This window comes from Ananas comosus, linkage group 22 (genome assembly GCF_001540865.1).
Source record: "Ananas comosus cultivar F153 linkage group 22, ASM154086v1, whole genome shotgun sequence".
Classification (NCBI taxonomy): Eukaryota; Viridiplantae; Streptophyta; class Magnoliopsida; order Poales; family Bromeliaceae; genus Ananas; species Ananas comosus.
In genome coordinates this window covers 8,524,365-8,537,692 of record NC_033642.1, presented here as the reverse complement: position 1 = coordinate 8,537,692, position 13,328 = coordinate 8,524,365, and the positions used below count along the sequence as shown (strand labels likewise).

Sequence of the window (13,328 nt, the reverse complement as noted above, 5' to 3'; positions counted from 1 at the left end):
GTGCCCTCCACCACCCCTAGCCGCGCTGCACCTGCCGACACTAACCTTCCATTGCCGCTCCAGAATATTCGGCAGGGGCGGCGTCGGCGGTAAAGCTCGCTTCGCATCTCTGCTCTCGCGATTGTTTTTTTTATTTTTTTATTTTTTTGGCACCTCAGCTAACATTTGCTGAGGAGTTTACTTTTTTTCTCTGTCCAGGTCAGGTGCACCGTAGGTGAATGAACGTNACCCTCGTTCCCCAAAACCCTAGCCACCACCTCCGCCGCCTCCTCCGTCGCCGCCGAGTCGGAGCCATCCCCCCTTTTCCGCTCCCTCACATCCTTCGCCCCCGCCACCGTCGCCAACCTCGGCCCCGGCTTCGACTTCCTCGGCGTCGCCGTCGACGCCCTCGGCGACACCGTCACCGTCTCCGTCGACCCCTCCGTCCCCCCCGGGACCCTCTCCATCTCCTCCATCTCCTCCTCCTCCTCCTCCTCCTCCTCCGGCCCCTCCAGGCTCACCCGCGACCCCCTCCGCAACTGCGCCGGGATCGCCGCCGCCGCCGCCATGCGCATGCTCGGCGTCCGCTCCGTCGGGCTCTCCCTCCGCCTCGTCAAGGGCCTCCCCCTCGGCAGCGGCCTCGGCTCCTCCGCCGCCTCCGCCGCCGCCGCGGCCGTCGCCGTCAACGCCCTGTTCGGCGGGCCCCTCTCCCCCGCCGACCTCGTCCTCGCCGGGCTCGAGTCCGAGGCCAAGGTCAGCGGCTACCACGCCGACAACGTCGGCCCCGCCATCCTCGGCGGCTTCGTCCTCATCCGCTCCTACGACCCCCTCGACCTCGTCCCCCTCGAGTTCCCCTCGGGCCGCGACCTCTTCTTCGTCCTCGCGAGCCCGGCGTTCGAGGCGCCCACGAAGAAGATGCGCGCCGCGCTCCCCGCCGGCGTCTCCATGAAGGAGCACGTGCGCAACGCGAGCCAGGCCGCGGCGCTCGTCGCTGCCGTGGCGCGGGGCGACGCCCGGGCCCTGGGCGCCGCGATGTCCTCGGACGCGATCGTGGAGCCGCGCCGGGCGCCGCTGATCCCCGGGATGGCCGCGGTGAAGGCCGCGGCGGTGGCGGCGGGGGCCTTCGGCTGCACGATCAGCGGCGCCGGCCCCACGGCCGTGGCGGTGATCGACGGCGAGGAGAAGGGGCGGGAGATCGGGGAGAGGATGGTGGAGGCCTTCTCAAGGGAAGGGGGATTGAATGCGACCGCGACGGTCGCGAGCCTCGACAGGGTCGGGGCGAGAGTAATCAGCAGCAGTGTGGAGTAAAAGGTGCTTCCTTTTTCGCTTTCCATCTTTCTGTCTTTCGTTCTCGTTACTCATAATCTTAATCTCCTGCTGTGTGCTTTTCTATGCTAATAATTGTTCTCTTTTGCGTGAACTTATGCGAGAATCGTCTAATGTTTTGCTACTCACGATTGATAATGTTTATGATACTCGCAACTTATGTGCATGTCTACATTTGAGAATTTCACTTGGAGATTCTAATATGAGCTTATAACAATCCAAGTTGCCTATAAAGTGTGTGTATATATACAACTCACTATCTTGTATGGTTTAAATAGGAATAGAGGGAATGTAACTCGGCAGATCACTAACTTCGTTTGACTATATTACAGTGAACAATTATCATAAATCATGAATATTAAGTTTCTTATGAACTGCTGAATTCTTACACAGAAGAACCTCTCCATTGCCTCTGTAGTCGATATCAATGCAGAAAATCTAGTGCTTTTCTGAAGAATTTAGCAAATAAATGTTTTGCTTATTCTTGCTGAACTTTTGATGAGTAAGCGTGTGAGGAGCATCTGGGATGCTACATAAGAACTGTTATTTTTCGTATTGGGCCATTTTGGTTGAGAATAAATTTGATACACAATTGTAGAAATATGAGCCGTGACTTCTGAAAATTGTCCATCAACATCAGATCTGACTGTCAACATACTCACTATTATGTTCAATGCTTCTTCTGTTGCGAATAATGTTGCTAGGCTAAGCGAACCCCTTTTTTTTATACACGGGAAGCTTTTTAAGTTCCTTAAAATAGTGAATCTTTGCATGGATGAATGCTTCAAACCACATCATCGTTTTTTCTTTCACAATTTATGCTGGCTGTTCATTCAAATTATATCTATTTTCCTTGATTCGAAAATCAACTGTGGAAGGTTTATGACAATCGATATTATATCTATTTTCCTTGATTCGAAAATCAACTGTGGAAGGTTTATGACAATCGATAACTCAGATCTCATCTTGGCTGTTATGGAGATCATCTGTGATATCATCATAAACGCTTCTTGTGATGATTACATTTCTTTACTTCTCTGGGCAATTGCTGTGCCATATCGTGGTTTCTGCTGTGCGTAAAGCACTTTTGGCTTTTACTTGCAGATTTTAAATGACCACACTAGTAGTCTCTACAACCTGTGCTGGAATTGCTCCATGTTTTCACCAGAAAAGATATGCAGATGCTGGTGGAGACATTTCAGTAGTAGCGCAGCGCACTCTTTGTCCTCCTTCGTGCTGCTACAGAGGCTCACTACTTGTTTAAACTGTTTGGCTTTTTTATCCTATCAGAGAGAGATCAACCAAGCTGAAGATCTCAGAGCTAGTTCAATTATTTCTAGGATAACTGAACTTTGTTTATTGATTTTGTTCTTGTTGGACTTTGGTTGCAATGATTGTCTTATCTACTCGTTACTGTTTTAAGAGATGTTTGCGGAAATTAGCATGAGTGGCAGGAGAGGAACTAGTGGTCTGATTGTTCTTGTTGTATTTGCTTCCAATAATTTTCTCGAGTCAATGCTTTAATCCTTGCAAACCTGTTGTGACGACCATCTTATCTTCCCCAGTTGTCAGTAGCTTTGATGCTTGGAATTAGAAGCTCTTTGATTCATTCAATTTAGGATTACTTATTTTTCCAGGTATCTTCCTGCATCTGGTGAAGTGTTAACCGTAAAAGATCTCTCAGATTAAATCATTACCTTGGAGAAACATGAAACGGCTTTTTTTTTTTTAAAAAAAAGGCTTTAATTCGCGCTTAAAACCTTTTATCACTTTGTTTTGATATTGAGAAAATGTATCACTTTTCATTTTGAAACTTCTATTGGTCTGCTTTGGAAATTGCTAGTGTCTGGAAATTGCACCCTTCCTTTTTCTTGAGACTGTTTTGGCTTGCTGGGTATGTTAACTTCTCATTGTAGAGCATTCACAAACTTGGAAGAGTTTATTCATGGGGCTTGTTATTTTTTGAGTCATTGAACTTGTAATATCTTTTGTGGTTGGATCTAAGCCAAAAGCCTATATTGTTGCACCAGGGGTAGTTTGTATTGGAGAAGTAATTAGGAATCCAAATGGTGTGGAGAGAAAAATGATGGTTATCACTGCTTTGTGATTCGGCGAAGTGTTTCCTTCTGGAGAATCCAAAACCATGGTGAGTAAAAGTGATTGTTGGTGTTGTACTCACTTATCCTGGTCATATAACTTAAGCAAATTAGTTTCTCAAGCTTATTTAAAACCCAAAAGTTATGTTCTGTAACTCAATTATCTTAACTAATCTTGCTTATCCTAACTGGTCACTAACATATAATCTGTAATGAGGTTGCTCTTACTTATTCTCCACAATATTTTTTAAGTTGTAGCATTGTTGCGTCCCACATATCTGCTTTAGATTGAGATTCCTCGGATGAGATTGTAAGTTTGATAGATTCAGTGACAGTGATCTTTTTCGAGGCTTTCTACATCGGCGGCTGTTGTTGTTGTGTCACTATGAGTGTTCTAAGAGCTCGCGGAGCTTTCGTCGCAATGTCTCTTGCACTTGGAGATGATTTGTAGGGTTTTTTTTTTTTTTAAATGTTTGCATCACTGTTGGTCCCATTAAATCTCTTTTGCTAGTACTGTGCGGATTTTGAGACGATCCAACAGAAAAAAAAAAAAAAAAAAAAAATCACAAGTCTATTGAACTCCCGTGCTTTTAAAAGTATTACAGCTCAACTCTCTCTCTCTCTCTCTCTCTCTCTGTATCTCTCTCTATGTATATATATTGAGAGATCTCTGTATCTCTCTATGTATATATATTGAGAGATGGTATTGTTAGTTTTTCAACTTTTGTGAACAAAAATTTTCTATTTAAATGCGCAGGGAGGATAAACTGTTGTATACTCCATCATATAGAATTTACGTAGAAAAATCGAAGTTCCAATGTATCTAAGTATCTCCTTTGATATGGTCTGGGCAACTGAAAAAAAAAAAAGAAAGAAAAAGAAAAAGAAAAAGGAGTTCCGTGCAATTTTTGGCGAGTAACTAAAATGAAATGTAGCATCACTCTCAAAAAAAAAAGAGAAAGGGACGGACCTCTTATTTTACATTAATTCTTTGGGCTCGCCTGATACTACACGTTATCTTACTTACATATGCATGTATTCTAACTGACTCATTGTTATAAGTGCAGTGTTATATTATTATTTACAAGACAAATGATGTATATTTTTCGTCGTATTTGTACCATACGTAATGTAATTTTTCTGCAATTCCAAACGAAACTTTAGATTATCGTGCATGGTTTGTTGTTTTGATATTTAGTTTCCTCCTGCTTTCCCTCAAAGGTAAAATAAGAAATACATGAGCTTATGAAATACTCTCTATGAATTTGCATGTTCATGTCTTTGAGAACAAAATACAATATGAACAACATATAACATATATATATATATATAAAAGACAAAATTTCTAAGATACATAAAGAATTATAAACTTGTATAACCATTGCTGCACAACTAATATCCTAATAAACTCTTAGCAATTCCAGGCCATTTTACATATTACTACAGGGCCTCTACCATGCAAGTAATATGCTTCCACTTTTTTGCCCTTCTTTTGACATTCCAAATCACAACAATGCAAAAAATGTATATGTATGTAGGGAGTAAAATAGTAATCGGCGCGACCGATTCGATCGATAATTCTACGACAATATCCACATGAACACGGTCGACCAAGCAGTGAGCGCGACCCCCGCGACCAAATAAGTCCATAGGAAGATCACAGAGCACTCCTCTTGACCAACATCATACAACTGAGCCATTGTTCCTGCACCATATTGTGTCGTCAGAGTTTTAAGATCATGATCCTCAGATTCAAAACTGATGATAAATTGCAGAATTTAAAGTGAGAGTGTTCAGATGAGGCTTCTCTTACCAATGTTCATTGCAGGGGGGAGAGTGAACTGTATCATCAGCACGTATCGATACAGCGGGTCTTGCGGTAGGAATCCGATTTCGTAAGCCGCTTTCACCACGGCGACCCCGATTACTGGGAGGATCAGATACCGCACGAGGATTATGGCTGCGATCTCCACCGGCCTTATGACCGACTTTCGAAGCCCTGATCATAATTGAAATCTTAGATCAGAAACAATTTTAAGTGACATTGTGTGTACAAGTTGCAGGAGTTTCTAACCTTGTGTAAGGTTTCCTCCTAGAATGAGGGTAATGCAAGGTATTGTGCCATCCCTGCATTTAGGGGGAGAAATCATAAGAACAAATTATTTTCCATAACTTAAACAGAAAAAAAAAAAAAAAAAAAAAAAAAACACAGAGAATGTAACAATCCACATCGAAAAATTACCCTAATAGTTTTACGGAGTCTTGTATAACTCGAAGAGGAGCTGCATCTCCGATAAATAGAGACTTCAACCATGGCGTTGCGCCAACAATGAAACCTATGATCTGATTTGAAAAGTTTTGTTTTTATAGCAGCTAAGTTAGTACAATTGGCATATACATTGGTAGAAAAAGTCGATTTTTACTGTAACTTATACAATAAGAACATACAGCAGAAACAGTTGGCGGTGCGAGTAATTCCTCAACAATCTGGTGGGTGCCTTCTTTGAGCTTGTCCCAGAAGTTCTTCTTACTGCCCATAAAACTACTGTCACTAGACAACAGCGGCAACGCCTGCATTATAACATCCAAAAAAAGCTCAGATAAAGGTTAAATTCTTCTGTAAGATCAGCATCATACTTGCAATTTGCTAACATGGTAACTTTATCTTTCAATAACTATTGTAAAATTATTTAAGTTTCAAATCTAATCAGGGATGAATAACTTAGAGGCTGAATTTTTTGATCAGCCTTTCAAATTCTTTCAAAAATTTGAGATTCTGAAACTTTCAGTAACTGCAGCTTACAAGTTGGTTTTGTTGGCTTTCGTCGTCGGGTTTCTCTGCTGTCGGAATCAAAGCCTCCTGATCGACCGCAGCCTCTCCGTTCTCCGCCTTGCCCGAATCCCCGTTCGCGAACGAATCCTTGTGTTCAATCTCTTGAACCAAATTATTTCTTAGCAGGTTCCTGTGATACAATTTTCCAGCTCTCTTCATGAGACTATATGTATGTGTCCATATGTAGAAGCCCCCAAGCTGCAAATTAATAGTATTGAAAAGCACAACATTTCAGTAAATTTTACAGCTTCAAATGTCACAACTAACATCATGTAAAACACAAAAGAAAATTTGGATTAAAAAGCTGCTTTTACCGCCATCGAGAAAGACGCGTAAGAGAGCCCGCGGGCGCTGCAGATGCTCCTCTCGCCACCAAATGGATTCCCATCCTCATCACAAACAGCAGGAACAATTATCAGCAGTAGATTGCCGAGGTTTCCTGCGCCATATCATAAGAACTAAATTATCGAAATTAAAACTCCGAGAAACGTAATCGAAATCGTAATCTTTCCTAAAATGTTTTACCTGCGGAGCACGAAGCGATGACGAGGCCTCCGAGATGTTGGGGTGGTCTCAAGATCTTCACTGCCACCCATCCAAGAAGCCCACCAACTAAGAATATGATCCCAATGTTGACAGGCATAAACCACCTTAAAAAGAGACAAACAAAATCAAAAAATTGACCCAAAAACAGAAGAAATTCATGTTTTGATCTTAGAAAATTACCAAGAGATAGCATCCTGGAGAGTCACTGTCTTTGCCAGGTTCGCGAACATGAGAGACGGCGTGAACACCGCGAAAACAACCTGGTATATATATATATTGATTGAACCAGGTATAAAGAAGAGAAATATTGAGAAAGATTTAGAACAAACCCGCGAACAAAATTTACAAAAAAAAAGTCACCTTGTTCATGTCCTTGCGCGCGCCGACGGTGAGAATGTTGCTGTAACCAGAAGCAAGAAAAGCTCCCAGCAGGCCTATGAGCAGGACCTGCACAATTGGCATGGATGCCACAAGAAACAGGGAGAAGAAACCCATCTTCTCCCTTTCACTTGAAACTCCCTTAAACAGCAACTGCGAATTCAAATTTCGTTTGCTCGAAGCTGCGATTCGCGCCGACGCTAGCAATGCATCCTGTCATGGTGCAAATTTTCAAACCACATAAAAAGAGAAAAGCATTAGAGTGAGCATTGTAATTTGAATCCAACAACATTAGCAAAGAAAGAAAAAAAAGAAGAAAAAATACCGAAATTGCCGCAAAGTTAGAGGTGATTTGTGTGTGTGTGTGTGTGTGTGTGTGTGTGAATCCAATTGTTGTTCTAATGATTCATTCAAAAATGTGGGGTTGATAACAACTACATAGGTGGCTATTAAATGTTATGAATTTTTGCACAAATGGCTATAAAGTTAATACTTAGAAAAACCTCTTTTTTTTTTCTAAGTTGGGGCCACAAATAATTGCATGTTTCATACATATATACAATGAATCTCTAATTTCACTTCCTTTTCTCTTTATAGTATCTTCTAATTAATTTGTTAATAACTTAAAACTCTCTTAGTAATTAACTTAGTATTAAGTACGTGAACATATATAGTACAAAAGCAAAAAAAATAGGGGCGTATTCTATGGCACCAAAAGCATGTAAAGGTGATTACTTTTACATTATGGTGCGGGGATGATATTAAAAAAAAAAAAAAAAAAAAAAAAAAAAAAAAGAAGAAAACCTTTAGATTAGAATCTTCTTACCTAGATTATTAATTACTTCCGAACATTCTCATCGATTAAATTAAACAAAACTTATCATGAATAATTCACAACTGTTTATTCCTTTTTTAATCGCCAAGTATATATTTACTTTCTTATATGCACATACTCCGAAATATCGCCCAAAAAAAAACAAAAAACTAATCCAAAATCAATAAATAAAACCGTATTAATGAAAGGGAAAACAAAAGAAATAATATATATCTCATAAAAGGATCAATACGATATGAAAAATCAAAAAACTGTGCGCGGTTTACGTATTGTCCATCATTTGTAAGAAAAAGCTCATACTTTTTAATAAAATGGAGAGAAGAGGAGAGAGAAAATACCTTAAAGCTCTTATCTTTTGTGACCAACCAACAATGGAGAGAGAGAGAGAGAGAGAGAGAGAGAGAAGCGCGAGAGAACGGAGAGGTTCGAGAGAAACACGCAAATTTGGAGGCTTATATAAAGAAAGAAAGAGAGAGAGAGAGAGAGAAAGAGAGAGAGAATCACCTACACTGAATCCACCTAAAGAGAAACACCAAGTCCAAACCCCCTCCCCCCTCTACTTCATAAAAATTATTGCGCGCCATGCATTCATATATTCGTGCACTATCTATTCATTTCATCCCATACTTCAATTTATACCATCCACTAAAACGCGAGTTATATATCTCTGTTTCAGAATCCGATGTTTCGATTTAAGTGATAAAAAGAAGCTGCTACTATATTATGTTGTGCGGTAAAATTTATCTGAATATCCATAATATATTGAGACTTGGTTATTTGTAATCGCCAGTAAATGGGTGGTGCACAGATGGAGAAATACGCCGGGTGCATGTAATAATTTCTTTTAGTTATTTGGTCTAATCCTATCAAATCAAAAATTGGAACAAACCAATTGAGTTACGTGGCGAGGAATTTATGAAGTAATAATAATAATTGAAACAAGTCATAAAATTTGGATCGGCTTCTACGACGCTGACGTGTCGCTTTGTTCTTTTCCCGGTAATCTGGTATAATGCATTTGAAAATTAGTGATAATAAAGAAATTAAAAATTTAAAAAATTAAAGAAAACAAAAAGAGGGGGGGCTATTTTTTAAATGCTACACGTGCGAAAAAAAAAAATTGGAATACACTCCTCCCATCCAACAACTGTTTTCGTTTTGTATCGATGTTCATCGATCTAATATTAATTGATAAAAAAAGTTGGAACAGGAGATATCGAGATATGATTTTGTGTTTTCTAGTGGGACTGTAAAAAAGATATTTTTATTGCGATATGCGGAACGTAACATTATGTGCAGAAACAAATAGTCTTTTTTTTCTCGTTCTTTTTCATCATTCGTAAAGTAATTTTTCCGCAATTCCAAGCAAGCCCTCTAACCCTGTTATAGATGTTGCAAAATTATAATTATTCGACGAAATATGCTTGATAGTACTCAAGAAATATGAAAATAATGCAAAAATTATCGTTATTTTTCAAAATCTTAAAAATTATGTATGCGTGGAGTTAGGAGTAGGAGCCAGACGGCCGGATTCAAACTTAGAACATCATATTTGATACCAAATAAAATAATATACAGTACAATTTTAAAATTTTACATCCAACAGAAAACTCTATATATGGTGAGAGAGAGAGAGAGAGAGAGTTCCGCTGTGATATTTTTAAAAACATCAAGTATTTGGTGTTTGTAAGTTTTTCACCGTTAGATTTATTTTTTTAACCATTTTCAGTCGTTACAGTATACTATTCAATCAACCACTCACTGAATCCTAAAACCTGCAAGCGCTAATAATTTACTATTTTTAAAGGTATAGAAGCTCAATTCTATATTATATATATATATATATATGTGAAAAATTATTAAGAGATTTAGATCCAAACCCACAAACTTAAGCTATTAGAATATTTTATATTTGGGGCAATTGTTTATATACTCTTAAAAAGTTTCCGACTTTCTGATTTATTTCTCTTAGAAGGCTAATATTGAAATTTTCATTTTTACGTTCCAACCTATTTCAAATACATATCTAGAGTTAAATTCTGTTAATAACGTGTTAGCAATACTTGTGATCTGTATGAAATTACTATTTTACCATTTCAAACATACATACCATTCTACCATCACCGACTTTCCTTATTTACCCTTAAGTTAAAAACAAAAGAGGCATTTTAATTTTTTTTAGCTCTAATAGATATTTAACCCACATTTAACTCAAGTTAACTTAACGGATAATAACTGTAGAGATATTTTAAAATAAGGAAGGAACATATGAAAGTTATATTAAAAAATAAATAAATAAATAAAATATTTTCAAAATTTTAAAAAATATATAAATAATTATCTATTTATATTTTTACTTTAACTTCTTTTTTTTTTTCTAAATTGAGTATGATCGATTACGCCGACATTTACGAATACAGATCAGTTGCAGAAAATCCGCGTCCTTTCCAACATATCTGGGCCTGGGGTGCCCACGCGGCATTCCAGCTCACGTGAAGGAGAAGCGCTTTTGACAACAGCCGTTGCATTAAAATATGACCTAAAAATGTGGGAAGAATCCTAAATCGACTCTTACTCCAAAACTGAAAAAAGTCATTTTGATAAGCATTAGGCTTCGTTTGGAATTATAAAAAAATTACGTTACGTACGGTAAAAAAATACGTTGTAAAAATACCTCGTTTATTTTTGTACGTAATATTGCATTCCGCATATCCGATGAGTCGGTTACGATATATTTTCTGCTGTCCCACTGGTGATCGCAGAAGAATATCCATATATGCTTTTTCCTCAACTCAATTTTATCTAATAGCGTTAGTTTGGTATTGAGATCTATCTAACGCTATTAGATAAAATGGAGTTGAGGAAAAAGTATGTATGGATATGCTTCAGCGTTCTCCGTTGGGACTGCAGAAAATATATCGTAACAGAAAAAGCACTGCAGAAAATATATCGTACTTACTCATCGCGATATGCGGAACGCAATATTACATACGGAAACAAACATGGTATTTTTCCATCGTCGTTTCTCACCGCACGTAACGCAATCTCTCCGCAATCCCAAACGAAGCCTTAGTTGAGTATACATGCAAAAACACGTAATAATTATTTTAAGTTAGTTTAAATTAATATAAATTTGTACATTATATTTATTTAAAAATTTACAATAAAAACTATAATTTATAAATTTATATGTTATATTTTATTAAAAAATATTTGCAATGTTTTATATTGTTCTTTTCTATATATATTAAATATTTTTATATACTTTTAAATTTATTATGAATCTAACATTTAAGTATGTGCTTTAAACTAAAAACATCAAAATTTAATTGATTTCTATTTCAAAATTTAAAATTTAATTTTGATCCATTATATAATTAAAATTTTTTAACTATTAAGTCAAATTTCATATCAAAAATTAAATTTTTTTCACGATTTAAACTCAAATTTAAATTTTAATATAAAATAGATGGAAAGAAATAATATTTTTTAACAGATTGATTACAGCCGTTCTTTGTTATTTGAAATATTTTTATCAAATTAATCATAACCGCTTATAGAATTAAATTTATAGATGGATATGAATGATTTTTTTTTATATTTCTTTTTAACAAATTAATCATAACCTTTCGTATGAAATATTTTTTATTTCTTTTTTATTCCGTCTGTCATTTCTGTACGCTTTTATATATAGTATAGATTTTTTTTCTTTCATATTAATTAACGAATTTGACTTATTTATCCAGTAACCAATTGAGACGAAGCAAGTGATTTCCACAGCTAAAAAAGTTTGATGAATTCGCTGAGTGATTTACCAATTTATTGTGAATTTAACTAAAAGAATAATTTAAATTAAAATAAATTAAAACGTGAGAATTTTGTTTCAAATTGGTCTATAGTTGAGTTTATTTTTAAAAATATTAATTACTCTGGTTTATTTTTATATATATAATTGTTATCTGACACGTCTAAGTAGATAGGAACAATGTTACAAAGACTTTTATAAGACGTAAGACACATACATTTTTATAAGAAAAGGAAAGTGATGTTAAATTCAACAAATTAAACCAGTTAATTAATCTCTTTTTATTATTCTTTATGTATATTTAAATTGCATGTAAGCGTTACGTAGATTTGTAATAGAGGTGTTCTTGGAATATGATAACGCTTATCCAATATTGCACCGTGCATTAAAATTCATTAAAAGTTTCTAAGTCAAATTCAAAGTGGATTTGATCAAATAGTTTGAATCAGCACAAAATCCGTTAAGTGGGAGAGGTCAAAAAGCAAACGAGGTATACATATCTCTCTAACCCTGTTCATTAAAAAATAAATTTAAAAAAATAAAAAAACTAAATTAAAAAATTTTAAAAAATATTTAAATCTTTTTAAATATATATATATATAGAGAGAGAGTCCGGCTACTATACTCTTATGAGTACGATCGCCTTCGTACTCATAAGTTGTTTTCAATATTGGGGTTTTCGAATCGACGATCCACACTATTAAACATGATCTAGAATATTTGACACTTATAGAAAATAAATTTTGTACTTTTTTAAAATCATTATAAAGTCCATCAAGCGAGTATAAAATGAACGGTTAAAATCGAATGATATCCTAAAAATGGATGATCGGATCCTTCAATTTAAGATCGGAGTTATTGATCTTTATTTAGGTAGTGAATAGAATTTTCTATCAAAAATTCAACATATTCCGATTCTTTTTCACCGTTAAACTAGTAAATATCTCATACCGGCCATTAAAAATTGTCAATTTTGTGAGCCTTTGATCGTAAGGTAAATAATATCGAAAAATTATAAAATTTGATTTCTGGAAGTTTTAAATGCTCTAAATAATGTTTAATGGTATGGATCGTCGATTCGGAAGCTCTATAATCGAAAACAAGTTATGAGTACAAAGGCGATCGATAAGAGTATAGTAGCCGGACTCTCTCTCTCTCTCTCTCTCTCTCTCTCTCTCTCTCTCTCTCTATATATATATATATATAAACCTATATAAAGCCACAATATTTTTTGTCACGTGGCATGTTACCTTTCACTCTCCACTCATCTAATTACATACAAGGTGCAACATTTAATTATATGCACCACCATATTAATATTCTGTCAATGAGTGAGCTTTATAACTTTAATCAATTCCTTTCTCCATTAATCTCCCACCCCCTCTCTTTTGTAACTCTTTTGTATGCACCATAAAAATTTTTTTATCACGTAACATGTTACCCTTCATTCTTATAGCCCAATTTTAAATCAAACCACCTTCTCTTCTTCTCAACGCCCAACCCTTCACCTCCCCACTCCTCTAATTATAT

General features: G+C 36.9%; 2 protein-coding genes across 3 annotated transcripts; one reads left to right on the top strand and one right to left on the bottom strand.

The window, feature by feature from the left end:
* LOC109727127 (homoserine kinase) lies at positions 226-2,855 on the top strand (the record flags this gene model as incomplete). Its single annotated transcript, XM_020257025.1, has 2 exons — positions 226-1,290; positions 2,410-2,855. A coding segment is annotated over one exon (1,062 nt), but the record flags the coding sequence as incomplete, so codon positions are not given.
* Positions 4,700-8,465, bottom strand: LOC109727669 (protein PIN-LIKES 7-like). 2 transcript variants are annotated; one of them, XM_020257839.1, is made up of 11 exons: positions 8,332-8,465; positions 7,141-7,371; positions 6,961-7,040; positions 6,760-6,884; positions 6,549-6,673; positions 6,205-6,432; positions 5,850-5,972; positions 5,644-5,744; positions 5,476-5,528; positions 5,215-5,400; positions 4,700-5,106 (listed from the first exon to the last, which is right to left on the bottom strand). In XM_020257839.1, the coding sequence occupies exons 2-11, from the start codon at positions 7,273-7,275 to the stop codon at positions 4,982-4,984; spliced, it is 1,281 nt and encodes a 426-aa protein (XP_020113428.1). In that variant the 5' UTR covers positions 7,276-7,371; positions 8,332-8,465; the 3' UTR covers positions 4,700-4,981. The 2 variants fall into 2 exon arrangements, with proteins under 2 accessions (XP_020113428.1, XP_020113429.1); XM_020257840.1 differs by lacking the exon at positions 8,332-8,465 and adding an exon at positions 7,484-7,618.